The sequence below is a fragment of the Ictidomys tridecemlineatus genome, chromosome X, assembly GCF_052094955.1.
Source record: "Ictidomys tridecemlineatus isolate mIctTri1 chromosome X, mIctTri1.hap1, whole genome shotgun sequence".
Lineage (NCBI taxonomy): Eukaryota > Metazoa > Chordata > Mammalia > Rodentia > Sciuridae > Ictidomys > Ictidomys tridecemlineatus.
The window spans coordinates 58107620-58126591 of NC_135493.1; the positions used below are offsets into that span (position 1 = coordinate 58107620).

General features: G+C 37.9%; 1 protein-coding gene across 13 annotated transcripts in view; it reads left to right on the forward strand.

The window, feature by feature from the left end:
* The window catches only part of Armcx1 (armadillo repeat containing X-linked 1), a 33241-nt gene extending 23668 nt beyond the window's left edge, over positions 1–9573 (forward strand). The window contains exons 4-8 of one of the 13 annotated variants that reach the window (XM_078034494.1): positions 5481–5540; positions 5891–5938; positions 6483–6530; positions 7298–7396; positions 7671–9573. In XM_078034494.1, the coding sequence (XP_077890620.1) occupies positions 7804–9192 (1389 nt within the window). In that variant the 5' untranslated portion in view covers positions 5481–5540; positions 5891–5938; positions 6483–6530; positions 7298–7396; positions 7671–7803 and the 3' untranslated portion in view covers positions 9193–9573. Of the gene's footprint in view, positions 1–5016; positions 5541–5890; positions 5939–6373; positions 6531–7297; positions 7397–7670 lie in introns of those variants that run through there. The other 12 variants (XM_078034492.1, XM_078034493.1, XM_078034491.1 and 9 more) reach the window with 12 other exon arrangements.
* The last annotated feature ends 9399 nt before the right edge of the window (positions 9574–18972 follow it).

An 18972-nucleotide genomic window follows, 5' to 3' on the forward strand; every position in this document is an offset into this window, starting at 1 on the left:
ATAGCATAAAAGATAGGTCCTAAAATAAAAGGTAAAGCAAGTCATCCTATATTATTCAGTTTACAGAAAATATAAGAGAATTTTAAGAAACTTCTAATTTGTGTTCCCAGAAGAACTTGAATGGACACTACATACATAGAACAAGAACAGACTGTTCTGAAAAAGACAAAATGGACAGCCAAATGAGTTCGTGTCAACTAAAAATATGATTGGTAAAATTAAAAATAAAACTTCACTAGAAGGGCTAAAGAACCTAATGTATATGGCTGGAGATGGAATTGATTATTGTGAGAATTAATCACAGAATTCATTCTAGTTTAAAAGAGAAATAAATTAGAAAAATTTATGTGAAACAGAGCTTAAATACAGACAATTCAATAGCTACTCAAGGATTGTGAAAAATAAATAATTAATAATAGAAAAATTCTTCTCATGGTCTTGATTCTCTAGATCTAAATGACCCACCAAATGTTGAATAAGAAAAAAATTGAAGGCATGCATAGAAAGGATAGACACATCATATTGAAACTTCTTAGTTATACAAAAAGCATAAAACTGGGGGCTGGGATTGTGGTTCAGTGGCAGAGTGCTTGCCTAACATGTGTTAGGCACTGGATTCAATTCTCAGCACCACATATAAGTAAAATAAAGGTCCATTGGCAACTAAAAAAATATTTTAAAGAGAGCGTAAAACCATACAAGCTTCCAGAGAGAGGAAAAAATTAACTTTTAAAGAGAAGAAATGAGAAGACCATTGGTTTTCTTGTCTGAAAAAACTTTATGCTAGAATAAAGAACAGAATAATGGAGAAAAGTCTCTAAAGTTCTGAAGAAAAAGAACCATGAACCTAGAATTCTGTACACAACCAATCACATATAGTAGAAATAATTTGTGAATCTTAATGTAATTTTTAAGAAAGAATTCCTAAAATGATACTGACATACTCTAAAATAAAGTAACAACTGAAATTTAAGGTGGCATAAACACATTTGGAAGCAGAGTTAGGATAAGATTAAAGGAATACTAAAAGTTATATCTTATTTGAGATTGAGAATAGTTATAGATATGGATTAAATTGTAACACTGGTAGAAGATATGTTTATATATGTTTGATAATATTTTTATCAAATTATGTATAACTTACAAGATACTAAAGGAAAAAAAACATGCCATGAAAAATCAAAAAGATGCAATAAGAAATCATGACTAATATAAAACAAAATGATGGCAGGAATAAGACCAAAATGAAGCAATCACAATTAATGTGGATGGTTAAATTCCTCTATTAATAAACAAAAACTTTCCAGATGGGCTTAAAAGAACCAAGTGGTCAAGAGTGGTGGTGCATCCTTATAATTCCAGTGATTCAGGGGGCTGAGGCAGGAGGATCACAAATTTGAGGCCAGCCTCAGCAGTTTAGCAAGGCCCTAAGCAACTTAGAAAAACCTTTTCTCAGGAGGATCATGAGTTCAAAGCCAGCCTCATCAATGGCTAGGCACTAAGCAACTGAGTGAAACCCTACCTCTAAATAAAATACAAAATAGAGCTGGGGATGTAGCTCAGTGGTTGAGTTCCCCTGAGTTCAATTCCTAGTACCCACCCATCAAAAAATAAAAACTAAAAATAAAAACCCTGTCTCAAAATAAAACAAAAGTAAGGGGGCTGTGGATGTCACTCAGTAGTAAAGCACCTCTGAATTCAATCCCCAGTACAAAAAAGAAGAACCAAGCAATACAATCTTTATAAGGCATGCATTAAAACCAGACACAGAAATGCTGAAAATAAAAAGATGAAAAATAAGCCAGGCACATTCAAATCTTAAAAATCAGGAGTGCTAAGATGGATATAAAATAGATTTAAAGTAAAGTGTACCAAAAGGTACAAATAAAGCTAATTTATATTTATAAATAATATGCTCTAATGAGAATGTAATAGGAAATTTCATTCCTCAAACAGCATTCTACTGAAATATGCAAATAAAAATTATTGACAATATAGCAGAAACAATATTATCCATTGAAATTTGGACTAGCAGTTTAGCTAATTACTTGTAAGCAATTAGCAAGTTAGCTAATTGAAAAATAGAGACATGGGAGAAAATAGTAGACATTTTATTTTAATTTAGAATATATAAATTTACATTCATCTGGCTGCTTTTGATGCAGGGCCAACTATTTTCCTTTGAGTAGAAGTCTTCTGATTAAGAGTTTCCTGTCATTTTTCCTCTATAAACCATGGCCATGATGTATCATCTGTAATTTTCAGTTTTGTTAACTATAGAACAACATTGTTTAGCAGGTCTCTAAAACTTATTCATCTTATATAATTGAAACTTTATGCCCACTGAACAGCAACTCCTCATCTCCCCTCCACCCAGCTCCTGGCAACCACACTGTTCTACTGTTTTATGAGTTTGACTATTTTAGATACTTCATATAAGTGGAATCACACAGTATTTATTCTTTTGTGACTGGTATATTTCACTTAGCTTAACTTTCAAGTTCATCCATATTATCACATGTGGCAGGATTTCCTTATTTTTTAAGGCTCAATAACATTCTATTGTATATATTCCAAGTTTTCTTTCTTCATTCATCTGTTGATGGACATTCAGCTTGTTTGCAAAACTGGGTTATTGTGAATAATGCTGCAATGAACATGAGAGTACAGGCATCTCTTTGAAACCTTTATTTAAATACTTTCAAATATTAACTTTGAAGTTTAATTTTTGGATGTATCCCTATATGATTTTCATAATGTCTGCTCCATTTTACATTCCCACCAACAATGTATTGTACAAGAGTTCCAATTTTTTCACATCCTCACCAACACTTGCTATATTTTGTCTTTTTGATAATAGGCATTCTTATTGGAGTGAGGTGATATGTCATGCTTTTGATTTGTATTTCCTGATGATTAGCTGTGTAGAAGACTTTTCATATATCTGTTGGTCATTTTTACATGTTCTTTGGGAAAATGCCTATTTAAATACTTTGTCCATTAACATTGGATTATTTGTTTGCTGCTGAGTTGTTTGAGTTCCTTATATATCCTGAATATTACTCCCTTGTAGAAAGACTCCATTTTAAAGATATCGTTTTTTTTTTTTTTTTTAAGAGAGAGTGAGAGGGGGAGAGAGAGAGAGAGAACACAACATCTTTGTTTGTATGTGGTGCTGAGGATCGAACCAGGCATGCCAGGCGAGCGCGCTACCACTTGAGCCACATCCCCAGCCCAAGATATCGGTTCTTGGTGCTGGGGTTGTGGCTCAGAGGCAGAGTGCTTGCCTAGCATGTGTGAAACCCTGGGTTTGATCCTCATATAAATAAATAAAATATTGTATTGTGTCCAACTAAAACTAAAAAATAAATATTAAAAAAGATATAGGTTCTTTAAAAAAATTTTTTTTAGTTGTCGATGGACCTTTACTTTATTTATTTATACGTGTTGCTGAGAATTGAACCCAGTGCTTCACACATGTTACGCAAGTGCTCTACCACTGAGCTACAACCCCAGCCCAAGATATCAGTTCTTAAAGTACAGATTTATTTTACTAAATGTTTACAGTTTTATTCTATATACTGATTGTTGAACCTTGTAACTTGACACATCTTCACACATATGTTCTTTATATTTGTATGATGTAAGGCAGAAATTGTTAAAAGTGGATGTTAGTGGAATGGCATTGCAGGGCCCTTTGACCTTTTCCTGTACACATTTTCTTACTGCACATGTTTAAAAGAAATAAGTGTATATCGTGAGGGGGGATAGATAGATAGATATTGATTTTCTATTGAAGGGATATATCCTTTTTTTCTAAGAGAGTAGTTTTAAGTCTAATTTTAAAGTCATATATGTCTTAGCCATATATGTCTGTAAGAATCTGTTCAAAGCTATGATTCCTCTCTCTACTGAAATGAACATGTTGTGTATACACACAACTTTAATACAATTTCTGATGGTTCACAGAATTGATGAGGTAAGAATACCTACTCTAGGTTAAGTGTGGCCAGTGTGAATTATTCCTTGGGCCTGTGTACATGTTTGACTGAAGATGTACCAAGGTGGGTATAAAGTGGCAGGCAGTGAACCTGCAGCAAGGTTAGGTTCCTCAAGGGTGATTTGAAGTTAAGGAGGCCAGAGAGGAGAAGCTCAATAGGTTGTACTTCTTAGATCAGGTGGTGACAGCAGTGTTAGAAGCACTGTAAATAAGGGAGGAAAGGTGGTAGGGAACAGATTTCTCTTTATGCATTGTTGAGTTACTTCTGTGGGACTTTGGGGGAGGAAATGAAGGAGCCTCAGGTAATCACCTGCATAGGGTGGCATTTATCATCTAATCATATATCCACACTTGTTTTCTGGACTGAGTAAAAAACAGGTGCCTGAATACACCAAAATGAGAGGATCTGGAATCTGGGAGGGTTGAAAGGGTAGCTAGTCCCCCACTTCTTGACCGGGCAGGGAGGATGGGACCATCTCTGCCTCCCTCACTCTCAGCTGCCTCAGCCTTAGTAGATTGTAATCTGATCCAGGAGCAGGTGTTCAGCACAGCCATCGAATCACAAGAAGTTCACACAGCAGTCAGCCAAGACTTTGGGAACTTAAATGTATGTTTTTTCTTAAATCAAATGAGGCAAGATTTTCTTGCTTTTAGTTTACCAAATTGAAAGTTGAGTCAAAAGGAGAAAAAGTAAATGAGCCGTCTGCATAAAATGACCAAGATTAGATAACTGATCGTCACTTCATGGACTAATTTATGGATCATGTAAAAATGTTCAGTTTTCAATTTTAAAACAAGTTAGTATGTCTGAAAGCTACTATTCAGCTGTAACTAGTACAAACATTTTTCTTGAATTACAAACAAATGCAATTAAATTAATAAGGCCTATTTTTTCCTCCCTCTTAAATTTTACACTCAAATGAAAATGGGCACTTTTTATTTTCTCAATGGAAAAGTAATGCACTAATGATAAATTGAACAGAAAAATTTAAGAAAGTAAGACCCTCCCATTACTTATCATCCTTTTCTGAGATCCTGCCCACACCCTGATTTGGCATAGGGGTGCAGTAAAAATATTGGACCTTCAGAGCTGAAGGGGTGGGAAGTGAAGGGAAAAGCATTTGGATTAGAAATAAAGAAGATACAAAATTATTCCTCAAAGAGGAATAAAAGGCCGGTGGACATGCAAGCAGATGCAATCTCTCCGTGTTAACCAAAGAAAGGCAAATTACAACCATGGGGAGAAGCTAATTATGGTCTCTGGAACTGGTAAAGAGGAAAATGAGTGGCAGGACCTGATGTGGCTGGGAAGGTAGGGGGAGGGCCGGCTTCTGCCGCACTGCTGGTGGGAGTGGTAATTGGGGTCCTGATCTCATGGGTGACGTGGCCCTCACGTGAGCTGGAGCCGACGTGTGCAAACGTCCTTCTAACACTGGTCTTCCTTAGGTCTGTTTGTGATCTCCCTGTTATTGCCTTATAGAACCAGCTGGCTGCAGTGGAGGGAAGGAGGAGGAGGAGGTAACTGCCTGAATCCCAGCAGGTCTGTGCATGAATGGGCGCTTCCTGGGAATCCCTGCCTTTTAGGTAGTGGGGGGTGGAGATTGAAGAGACTTGGCGTGCTTTCTCCACACGCTTGCACGATCCCTGGCCCTTGCTAGAACAAAAATGGTGGAATTTGGAGTGTCAGATTTCGGGGAAGACCCCAGAATAGGAGCAGGAATCTTTGGCATCCCAGGGCTTTGAATCGGGAAGGGTAGGATTGTTGTCTTGGGGCCGAGTGACTAGATGACTGTCATATTCATAGTCATAGTCATATTCATTCTCTCTCTCTCTCTCTCTCTCTCTCTCTCTCTCTCTCTCTCTCTCTCTCTCTCTCTCTTCCCCTGTAAGGCAGTGTAGAATTTGGAGCAAAGAGTAATCCACCACGAATGCCTGCAGGTCAGTGTAAAGCTAGGGTTGCTTCACAGCCCCTGGAAGGGTGGGGAAGACTGAGGATCTTTCCATAATTTAAGGCTATTATTAACACTCCTGCAATTTCCCAGCCACGCGCCCCCCCCCCACCCGCCGCAACAAGGGAAAATGGTTGTCACTGGGAGTGAGGTTTGTTGGGGAGGGGAACAGAAGAGATCCTTTGGTCTCCTTTCACTCTTAGAGTTTTCTGTACTCCTGCATCCTATCTCCCTCCTCCCCTTTCCAGTGGTTCCAAAGGAGTGTGGTTTTTGCTGGGAAAATGGCCGACTGCTGGGGCTGCGGGTGCGGGGGGGGGGGGGGGGGGGGGCGGAGGCTGGGTGGAGCTGGAGGGCTGGTGTCAGCGGAGACCAAAGTAGTGGGGATGGGTGAGATGCAAAAAGGTAAAATCCGCCTGACATTCAGAACCCCGAATCTGGAAAGGCTGGTATTGGGATTCTCAGACCTGTTCTTGTATCCACTGAGTCAATCATCTTTGCTGTGTCTCCCGTGGCTGTGAATCCTGCGCCTGAAGGCCTGTCCAACCCTAACAGCAGGAAGGAGAGAATTTGTCCAGATCCAAGTAGGTCAGAGTGAAGGTGATGGTATTGGGGCCTATGGGGTGGAGGATGATGGTGATTCTAAACTCTAGGGGTCTGCTGGGACTCCTTCTTATTCCCCTCTTTTCCTTCTCTCTACATGGGGAGCTTGCAAAAGAAAGTGCTCTGCAGTTACCAGATGGGCAAGGAGGTGGTTGGGAGGGGGGCCGGTGTCAAGAGAGGCCTGGCATGGAGTTGGGATGGGGAGGAATTTACTCCGATTCACTGTTTGGGATACAGTGTTGATCTGTCTACCAAGCCCTCAGTCTTAAAGCTTGTCAGTCCTTAAGTTTGGTGGAGGCAGAAACCGAGATGAAGAAGAAAGGACATTGCTCCCTAGCATGGGAAATTGGTATAATTGGGCAGGGAGTGGGGAGGATATTCTGGTACTTTTGAGATGGTGGGGGTTGGGGAAGCAAGGGCAGAGTGCTAGGTCTTCACACATTTCAGGTCCATCTAGCTTCTAGTTGCTACTCTCCTACATCATCCTTAACAGTATAAGTGAGTGTGGCATCACCTTCTGAGGAAGTGATTGAAAGGAGGGAGAATCATCTAAGGAGGAGGGAGAGGAAGATAATTTCAAGGCTCCAACTCTGTAAGGAGAGGAGGGTAATAAAAGCTGAAAAACATTGTGGAACGAGAGACAAGGGCCAGTGATTCAGAACAGGAACATTATGTACTGTCCTAGGTGAGTTCCATCTGTCCCCTGAACTCTCAGCACCTCCCTCCCTATTCCTTCCCTTATCTGCAGATCTACAGGACTGAGTGCACTTGGATGCTACAAAGAGAAAAAAGCAATTGCACCAACCCCTGCTTGTGTATTGAGGACACCACTGCCCCAAGACATCTGGTAGGCAGAGGTTATAGGGAACTCATCAAAGACTTTGAATTTAACACTCCTGGATGGAGCTGTGGAACATGAGGTGGGAAAGTCTGGATATGGAGAAATTTTTCAAAATGAGCTTCCCAGTAGAGGAAAGCAATCAGTGATCTAGATACTAGTCCCTAAGTCCTGGCCAATAATCTCATAGGTTTATATGTTTGCGGATAGGTGGTTCAGTCTGTCTGCATGTAGAGGCACAAAAGGAGGAGTTCATGACCTGAAACCTTTTCTTTATTCCTAGATCCCCCTGTATCAGCAGTTGCAACATCGACTGCCCTCAGCAGCTGAAGACTTCACCTTCTATTTGGAAGAATTTTTCTGGGCCAGAGCAAGCCTGCTCTGTGCTGGGTTAAGGGATTCACCTCAGCTGTACCATGGGCAGAACTAGGGAAGCTGGCTGTGTAGCAGCTGGCATGGTCATCGGGGCTGGTGCCTGCTACTGTGTATACAGACTGACCTGGGGAAAGGATGAGAATGAGAAAATCTGGGATGATGATGATGATGATGATGATGAAGAAGAAGAAGAAGAAGAAGAATCTAGTGACATATCAGAAATTGGGGTGGAGCCTGAGAAAGGATCTAAGACTAATATTGGAGTGGGGGCTGGAACCCAATCTCCGGGTGACATAGAGGCCAGGCCTGAGGTAAACTTGGGTCCTGAAAGTGATCCAGGTGTAAAGAAGGAGGCTCACTTGGGATCCCAGAGTGGAGGTGGCCTAGAGGCTAAGGCCAAGGCCCTTTTTAATATCCTGAAGGAACAGGCAAGTGCAAAGGCAGGCAAAGGGGTTAGAGTTGGCAACATCTCTGGAAATAGGACCCTTGCACCAAGTTTGCCCTGTCCAGGAGGCAGGGGTGGAGGCTGCCACCCCACCAAGGCTAGGGCTGGGAGCAGGTCAAGTGGAAAATCCAAGGGAAAGTCACGAAGCAAGAGCACCAGGGTTCCAGCTACAACATGGCCTGTCCGCAAGGGCAAGTTCAACTTTCCCTATAAAATTGATGATATTCTGAGTGCTCCCGACCTTCAAAAGGTCCTTAATATCCTGGAGAGAACAAATGATCCTTTTATTCAAGAAGTAGCCTTGGTCACTCTGGGTAATAATGCGGCATATTCATTTAACCAAAATGCCATACGTGAATTAGGTGGTGTCCCTATTATTGCAAAACTGATAAAAACAAAAGATCCCATTATTAGGGAAAAGACTTACAATGCCCTTAATAACTTGAGTGTGAATGCGGAAAATCAGGGCAAGATTAAGACATACATCAGTCAAGTATGTGATGACACCATGGTCTGTCGCTTGGACTCAGCTGTGCAAATGGCTGGACTAAGACTGTTAACCAACATGACTGTGACTAATCATTACCAACATTTGCTCTCCTATTCTTTTCCAGACTTTTTTGCATTGTTATTCCTGGGAAATCATTTCACCAAGATACAGATTATGAAACTAATTATAAATTTCACTGAAAATCCAGCCATGACAAGAGAGCTGGTCAGTTGTAAAGTACCATCAGAATTGATTTCCCTCTTTAATAAAGAATGGGATAGAGAGATTCTTCTTAATATCCTTACCCTTTTTGAGAATATAAATGACAACATAAAAAGCGAGGGGCTTGCATCATCCAGAAAAGAATTCAGCAGAAGTTCACTCTTTTTCTTGTTCAAAGAATCTGGAATATGTGTTAAGAAAATCAGAGCATTAGCAAATCACAATGATCTGGTGGTGAAAGTAAAAGTTCTAAAAGTATTAACCAAACTCTAATTTGGAGTATGCCCCCCAAATTACTGTGGCAATTTTTAAGTTTGCACTTGGGAACAATGTGTTTTGTAAATTCTTTGTTTTCACTGATATTACAAAGATGCTTTCAGCTGCTATTTTGGAATAATGAATACAGCAGATTATCAACAGTGATTGATGCTGGATTTAGACTGGACCATTCTGAGGATGCTAGATGAGTATTAGAGCTTGTACAAAGAAAGCGCTTATTGATTTGATCTTGATATCTACATTATTTTTTACTCTGTAACTCTGTATACAGTGAGTATACATCATGATTAGTTACACTTTTGTATTGGTTTACATTTGTTAGTCTACAACTTGTGTTTTATCAATAAAGTTGTGTGCTTTAAGCAGCAGAAAAAAGACATTGTCATTTTCCTTGAGTTTATGATCCGTTTGAAGAGACAAGGTATATGGAAACAAAAATATATTAACAAAACTAGGCCATCCAGTCACAGCTAGATGCATCCCCATCAATGCTTAGAGGCAGCAGAAACTGCTGAATCCACCAGTGCTCAGAGAAGGTTTTACAGAGGAGAGGGACACTAGGACACTCGAAGTAAGCTGGGCTTGAAGGATAAGATAGAAAAGCCAGAAGGGCATTCAAGGAGGGAAGAGGGTGGAAGAAAGGCAAGGAGCAGGCTGACCTGCCTGGAGTGCAATATGTGGGGAGGCAAGTGAGGGGAGGGTCTGAGAGTTGGGGTGAGTCCTGTCCACGGAACACCTCTGATTGCTACACTGGGGTGTCCAAAAAGTAGCCCATTTGACCTCCAAATACTAGCCTATCTAACCCTGGGAGACAACAAAGCCTTTCATGTCCAGAGGAATGACAGGATGCCAGGAAAACCACATGGTGATTTGTGTGCAGGTTGGGTGCCAATTGGGGTGGGGCCAGAATGGTGATGGAGATTGGAAAACCAGTTAGGAAGTTACCACCATAGTCCAAGCATGAGAGGGTAAAGGCAAGACATTTCAGTGGTGTCTCTGGGGATGGTAAGGACAGGATGGAAGCAAGAGACCCTTTGAGCCACTAGGTGCTGGGTAACAGAGAGATTTCTGAGGCCTGTTTTCTTTTATGGTTCTATGGGCATTTGTTGGGAACATGTTCTTTTTCTTGGCCAACTCTAGTGTGTATGTAAGTGGATAAAAGAGTTGCTGCCTTGAAATAATAATAAAATGTAGTCAAAGAAATAATGCAAAATTTTTAGTGCTTGCATAAGATTTTTTTTATTAGTTGGTTGGGGTGGGGACTTTAAGGAACTATAGAGAGTGTTATTGGGATCCACAGAGCAAAAGACCTACTTCTCTCCCACCCCATGGTGTTGGTTGAGGAGAACTCTCAAACTGTGCTGCTGGGAGCACACAAGGTGCTAGGTCCATAGAGATATGTGTTCAAGATGTGCCTGCCCTTCAACTGAATAATTCTGCTTGTGAAATGTTATCCTTAGGATTTCATCCATCTATTGGCTTGGATGAAACTGAGCATTGTTCAATCTGTTTTGAAGGGTGAAAAAGTGAATTGACCCAAGTGTCTCAACATAGACATTTGGCTAAACAAACTAAGGTGTACCTACACACTGAAATATTCTGTAGCTGTTGAAAATGTTAATAGGCATTTAATTACATAAAAATTTAAGCATGTAATATTAAGAGGAAAAGCTGTTTACTGTTTCCAGAGTATATCTCATTTTTTAGAAGAACAAAACTTTTATATGCATTAAACCTTCTGAGAGTGTATTCCCAATCAGAATGGTTATCTATGATTAAAATGCTAAAGTATGAATTCAGTGTTTTAATCGTTTTTCTCAACTGTATTTTGTTATATGTAATCTATATTGAGTTTGTTGTGTAATCCATGGGAAGTAATAGTCTTGGGTATGGGTTAGGTGGGAAATAAAGGGGATGATAAAGTGGGAAAATAGGAGGGGTTTATATGGATATGTTTGAAGCATACAACGTGTGAAAAGTATTTAGACCAAAAGGAGGAATGTGTTCAAATTATATATGTATGTCATAGATAATATAACATCAAATGATATAGTATACAATTAAATGTGAGAATATATGCAACATGCTAAATAGTGTTGGAACATATCAGTTAGTTACTAGAAGTGGACACCTTCAGTTAAAAGACAGCACTGATAGTCTTGGTTTATCATTTTTTCCTAAGGTGTTATTCTACCATACGTGAGTGTCATTTAATAAATAGATTTAAAAAATTATTCCTCTGAGGGATAGGGTATTAGTTTCATTCTAAGAACTGAAAATTGTTTCTTGCTGGGATATTTTTAATTTTGACAACATTCCTGATTTCTGGGTGACATTATTGTGGTTTTGACATAAAGTCTGTCAATTTTTATCAATATAGGGTTGGTGGAATTCTGTGAATAAATATACATGTTTTTGGGTTTCTCAAGAATCCCATTAATGTCTTGTAAATGTTCACTTTTTATTTCTCTGTTAATTTAAAGAAATACATTATAAAGATATTCTATCTTTTTTTTAAAGAGAGAGAGAATTTTATTATTTTTATTTTATTTATTTTTCAGTTATTGGCAGACACAACATCTTTGTTTGTATGTGGTGCTGAGAATTGAACCCGAGCCGCACGCATGCCAGGTGAGCGTGCTACCACTTGAGCCACATCCCCAGCCCAATATATTCTATCTTTAAGTGTTACTTAATGACTTAGGAGCCAAATTTTGGGTTTACTATCCTGGTGCTAAGGAGAATTACTGTATTCATTACAAGATGAACATTTTCTTCCATGATTTAATATTTACTTTTTTTCTACATTCAGGGACTCTCTGTGTTGCCTGGGCTGGCCCTAAACTTCTGGCCTCAAATGCTCCTCCTGTATCAGCCTACCCAATAGCCAGGACTACAGATGTGCACCACCATTTATGATGCATCATACAGTTGCTGACACTTTAATATTATGTCATAGTTTAATTGGAAGTTTTACTTTCCCTCTCTTGGTAGTTTGCAAAATCATTCATTTAATACTCAAAGACACTGAAAATCAATGAAATTCTGTTTCTAGTCAATGACAAAAAAGAATGTACTTAATATAGAAAGGATGCACTTGCTCTGTAATATATCACTTTATACTTACAGTGGTTTGGCAGCTGTCTGAGTCAGGAAACTGGCAGAGGGTTGAGACTAGGTCATCAGATTCTCCCCAATGAAGGAATGATTATATCCAGAAAGTCAGTGTTGTCATCAGTATCATATTCTTGTTGCAGTTTATGATTTAGGGTCACCAAAACAATACTATTAGTCTCATTGAATTAATGTTAAAATCATATTTCTTTGGTTTTTCAGTTTGGTTTATTCTTAATTTGTCAGGTTCTTTTATACATTGTATGAGAGCTGTAAGCAAAGGCACTTATATCTAGTTTTAGGAATGTAAATATTTAAGTAATATTATAATAAAGATAATTTCAGTTCTTGCTATGGGCCCTTGAGGAACATTTCTCCTTTTTGGAATAATAGTAAAGCATTCAGATTTAATAAGCAGTGCATTTTTATCATAGCATGTATATTATAGAATAAAAGGAATGAGAAGTACCTATATTTGTGCTGTTTGGCATTTCACATTGTTTTTGTCTTCCTCTTAATACCTTTAGCAATCTTTTAAGTAAATATTTTAATTGTAGAGGAAACAAGACTTGGAGAAGGTAGATAAATTTTTTATTTGTTAAATAAACATTTTTATTTTATTTTAATTGGTTCTTCTTAGTTATACATATCAGTTGAATCCATTTTGATAAAATCATATAACTATAGAATATATCTTATTCTGAATAGGACTCTATTCTTGTGGGTGGATAGGGATGGTGGGATTCACTTAGGTATTTTCATATGTGTAATAGGAAAATTATGTTATATTCATTCCACTGTCTTTCCTATTTCTATCCCCTCCTTCCCTTCATTCCCCTTTGTCTAATCTAAAGAACTTCTTTCATCCCCTCCCCACTTATTGTGGGTTCACATCCACATATCAGAGAGAACATTCAACCTTTGGTTTTATGGGATTGGCTTATTTCACTTAGCATGATAATCTCCAGATCCATTCATTTACTGGCAAACGCCATAAAGTCATAATAATAATAATAAAGGAGGTAAAATTTTTGAGATCACTTGATTAATAAGAAGCAGGGATAGTAGCCTTCCAAACTTGAGCAATTTATTGCTTTAAAACAACTTAGTATGAAGCCAAATATCTGTGTAATGCTTCTGTATAATCACTCTTTGGTGACAGTGGAGATGAGTTTCTTATGTTGAGTTCATAACTTTACACACACACACACACACACACACACACACACACACACACACAAAGGTATACAGGAAAGAGCAAAGTTCAGGAGTTGTGAATAGATGAGGAACAGAAAAATTGCTATTTATCTTGCTGCTCCTATGTGTCAGGTATTATGAGTAATTGGGATAAGGACCAAATAATAATAATGGCTCCATGTTCTTTCACCTGAACTTGAGATCTCAAATGACTTTTATACTGGGGTGAAGGGGAGGTTAATTCGTGGAATAGAAAGCCACAGTGTGACAGGCACATGCCTGAGTTTGTCAATCTACTCCTTTTCTCTCCCTCCATGTTCCTTTTCGTTCTTCCTTGCTCTCTCTCCCTTGTTTTGTCTGTGTTTCCTCCTCCTAGGAGACAGTTGTTGGTATTCTCTCTGTGCTTCTCTGTCTTTTGGGGTGACCACTTAATTTCCATGGCATCATGCCATGTGCCAGTGGGCATTTAATAGAGAATAATAATTGCCATTTCATAAGGTGACCCTGGGTGTGACTGGATGCCAAGACTTTTGGAACCCTTGTTGAACAGAACAGAGACTGAGAAGGAACTAGTCTTAGTTTGGTAGCCCTCTCAGTGGTTTGCATGTACTTTTGCTGTCCCACGCCTACTATGATCTAGACTAAGAAACTTGCTCTTTGGGAAAGTGCTGGGTGAAAGAGATGTGGGGCAGGACACCCAGTTGTCCTAATGTTTCACTTAAGAGGTTGTCACTCAATTATTTTGGGAAGGACAGAGTTCTAGAATTGTGACTGTGATTGTGGCAGCTCATGGGGACAGGGAGGAGGCAGTGCCCCCCCCCCGCCCCCTTTAGAGACAATACTGGAAGCTCATTGCATATCTGCTATTTTGGTTTCTTCTCATCTAGCAGTTCGAGGGTCTATTTCAGTCCAAAATATGTCCGAAGGCAATTTTACAAGGATGTATTTCTGTTCGTTATAAATTGTAACCCAAATAATAATATTTCAAGGCTCAGGAAACAGGCTGTCTTTTTTGAATGTTCATATTTTACGTGCCTTGTTTCAAAAGAGATTCCAAGTGCAGATTTGGCAAATTGATGTGATTCAGGCAAATTTTATATGTATGACTCTCTTTGGTTTTGCTTTTTTCCCTTGAGAATGGCTTTTAAAATAGTGATAATGACTATTTTCATTGCTAGCTTTTTGCATTAAGTTTACATCACATCCCAGGCTGCAGGTTTTCTGTGTTTAAACTCTGACTCTCCTTACCTTTTACCTAGAGCTGTCTCTGGGCTTTTATGGAGTCCTGGCGTGCTTTGCCTGAGGTTGTGGTATAAGAAGGATAAGGGATATTGACTTCACAGAGTAGTGTACCTCCATGCTTCACCTTCTGCATTGGGGCCTTCTCAGGCCTTGTGTTAAGGGCTTGGGGCAATGTGTGTGTTTGAGGAGAGGAATAGGAGGTAGAGGGGAAGGGAGAGAAGGAAGACCCACTGCAGAGATGCCTTTATCCTGACAGATTTATGCAAATGTAATTCCACTTCTCATTGAGAGTGGGCTAAGTGTCACTCTCTGACCCTGTTGACCATTAACATCTTAAAAAGTGAGAGGAGCTGTTACAGGAGGGGCTTTGTTTGGGCACAGAGCCTCCTCAATTATTGAGCCTTTCTAAGCTTCTGGAGGACATAACATGCTATCAAGTGAAATGGGGTTTCTTATTGATGATGATTTATGGTTCTGTAAGAAATAGATTTATCAAGCAGATCAGATTCTTAGTGTTTGGTTTTTAGAACATTCCCTCCCTAAGATCCATTTACATCAGAATCCAAATTGTCATAGAAGGTTTTTTCCTTAGTGCTCAGGGAACTTAGCCAACTTAGGTAGATGCTGGTGTCTTCGAAATAGAAGTACCTGATGGATATCTAATTCATTTAGTTTTATTTTTGTTTTTTTTCTTATAAATAATTAGTGCAGGTAATCAAATATTATTTATCATTACTTTATAACTTCTAGGTGTTTCATCATACTAGGAATCTCTAGGACATTCTCTTCAATATTTTTATTAACACATTTCAATGTTTTTACTTTAAAAATTAACTGTTATATAGAATAATGTATATATACAATAATGTATATTACAAAGTAGACATCTGTTCTCAACACATCTTTTCAGACTGCATACTTTGTGAAGAATGCATTCTCATTACCCTTCTTTGATTATTTTTCTTCATGAATATAAACATAAGTTTTATGTTTGCTACTTTTGAGATACAGTGTACTGAGTTAATATCGGTGAAGTCCTTTATTACCGAGCTCATTTTATTGTAAGATTAATCATTTGAGTGATTTCCTAGCTCAGAACTAGAAAACAGAGCCTGGGCAGATGTTTACTGGGTGTTACTTTTGGGGGCTATATAAGACAAATCGTCAAGAGGAACTAGGTAGGGGAATATCAAAAGCAAACAACAGGTTGAGTTATCCATTTGGATATAACTTTTTAATAAAAATACAAACACAAATGATTATCTTCGGTAAGGATGTAAAAATTACTGCATCTAAAACCAGTTAAAATGGAAGGAGTTAAAAATCATTCGTTTTTTTTTTCTTTCAGCTTTCTTTTTGTCTTTTATTTCTTGTTGTGGTTCAGGCAATCGAACCCAGGGCCTTGTACAAGCTAGGCAAGCACCCTACCACTAAGTCATATCCCAGCCCTCTGTCAGTTCTCAAGAAAAGCCAGTTGGTACTCCATAGAATATTAACTTTATTTTACTTCTATGGGTCTAATCTGGCTAGTTTACAGCTGCAATACTCTTTCCTTATTAGATAATACTGTGTTATTTGATTCCTCAAGTTGCAACTGTAACCACAGGGGGTATTTCTTCTGACCAGGAAGCAAGGCAGTTGATCAGGGTTTAGGATTGAAGGTGGAATCCAGTGGATCTGGGATGGCACATAAATCGAGTTAGGAAAGGTTTGATAGTCATATTGTGTTATGAGTCCATTAGGAAGAATCCCAAGACACCATGGGTTAGCATATGATATACTTTGGGCTGTGAAAAGTCTATGATTTGTAAAAAGTGGTCTGGACCAAAAATGTGGAGTCAGTAATTGAAGAATTCATAATATGTTTTGTCAAAGGAAATATGACAATGATTATGCTAATCAGTGCACTTGAGCATTTTTTTATGATGCTGGGGATTGAACTCAGGGCTTTGTGCATGAGAGATAAGTACTCTACCAACTGAGCTATGTCCCACATTTGAACATTTAAAAAATATGTCAAGTAATCCTGTTCTCCAAGCTCATATTGTCATTTATATCTTGCAACCAAAGACAAAACAGACATTGATGTGCTAAATAATGTTATTAAATCTTAAAGACATGAGCAGTTTTGGTATCAAGATTTTTTTCATCATCAAGTTGTTTTCAATAACTTTATTTTGTTTATTTATTTTTTTATGTGATGTTGAGGATTGAACCCTGTGCCCCACACTATGAGGCAAGAACTCTACCACTGAACCAAAAGCCCAGTCCCTCATCATCAAGTTTTGATATTAAGGTTGTATGACATAATTTTTCACTTATACAATGGTCTCTTTTGATAAAGATAAATTTATCAATATTTTCTTTCATTTTATTTTATTATTTTAAATAAATGTCCCATACTCTAATTTCATGAAGATTGCATATGCTATATCCTGGAAAATTTATTATTTTGTCTTTTGCATTTAGATTTATATTTCACCTGGAATTCATTTTTGTGTATGCTGTGAAGTAGGAGTCAAGATCCCATTTTCCCCCATATGTGACTGACACAACATCATTTCTTGAGAAGACCATTCTTACTCCACCATACTACAGAGTCAATTTTGTGATTAATTATGTTACTACATACAAATATATCTATTTCTGTACTTCCTATTCTTCTGTCCATTGGTCTATTTGTTTATCTTTGCACCAATATCCTCAAACCCTGTCACAGTTTCACAATTAATGTAGTTTTGTAATATAACTTTTTGCTGATAGAAATTACCTTTGTGTTCTTTTCTAAGATTGTCTTAGTTATTTTTGACTTTTTGCATTTCCATATAGATTTTGAAAATAAGCTTGACAAATCACAACATGCACACACACACACACACAGTGATTGCACTGAATCTGTAGGTTAATTTGGGGAGATTAACATATTTACAATATTGAATTTTCTAGTCCATAACATAGTCTGCCCTTTCATTTATTTAGAACTTCTTTAATTTCTTTCTTTATTTTTTGGAGAGAGAGAGAGAGAGAGAGAGAGAGAGAGAGAGAGAGAGAGAGAATTTTTTAAATATTTATTTTTCAGTTTTCGGTGGACACAACATCTTTATTTTTTATTTTTATGTGGTGCTGAGGATCAATCCCAGTGCCCCGAGAATGCCAGGCAGGCGTGTTTCTGCTTGAGCCACATCCCCAGCCCTTTAATTTCTTTTAACAGTGTTTTGTAGTTTTCAGATGTCAGATTTCATGGTTTTGTCAATATTCTAATGGTATAGAATTTAACATTTCATTTTCATATTGTTTGCTGCTGATATATTGGAATATAGCTGATTTTTAAAAATTGTATTTGTTTAAAATGAATCATTTTAACGGATACAAAAAAATCTCCTCACAAAATTTGCACTTATTAATGGTATACCATGTGATGTTTTGATACATGTACATATTGTGCAATCAGGATAAACATATTTATCTCTTCAAATATTCATCACTTCTATATATTGGAAACAGAATCCTTTTTTCTTTTGAATTATACAGTATGCATTTGCTAACTACAGTAACCCTTCTGTGTAAACGCACACTAGGACTTCTTACTCCTATCTCACTACATTAATATACATTGACCAATCTTTCCCCATCCTATCCCCCTACTTTCCCAGAATCTAATAAACACTATTCTCCTTTCAATTTCCATGAGATTATATTTTTAATATTCCACATATAAGTGAGATCATGTAGTACTTTTTCATTGTGTGCTTGGCTTATTTAACTGAATGTAATTTGTCCAGATTCATTCATGTTGCTGCAAACAAGATTTCTTTCTTTCTAAGGGCCAAATAGTATTCTATTGTGTGTATACTTCTTTAAAAATATATTTATTTTTTAGTTGTAGTTAGGCACAATACCTTTATTTTATTTACTTATTTTGATGTGGTGCTGAGGATCGAACAGAGGGCCTCGCTTGTGGCAGGCAAATGCTTTACTGCTGAGCCACAACCCCAGCCCTGTGCATATACTTCTTTATCCACTCATCTATTGATGGAAACTTAGATGGATCTTGGCTATGGTGACTAGTGTTTCAGTAAACATGGGAATACAGATGTCCCTTTAACATAGTGATTTCATTTAATTTGGATATATTCCCAGCAATGGGATTGCTAGATCATGGGATAGCACTCTTTTTAATTTTTTGAGAACGCTCCATATTGTTTTCCAAAATGGTTGTAC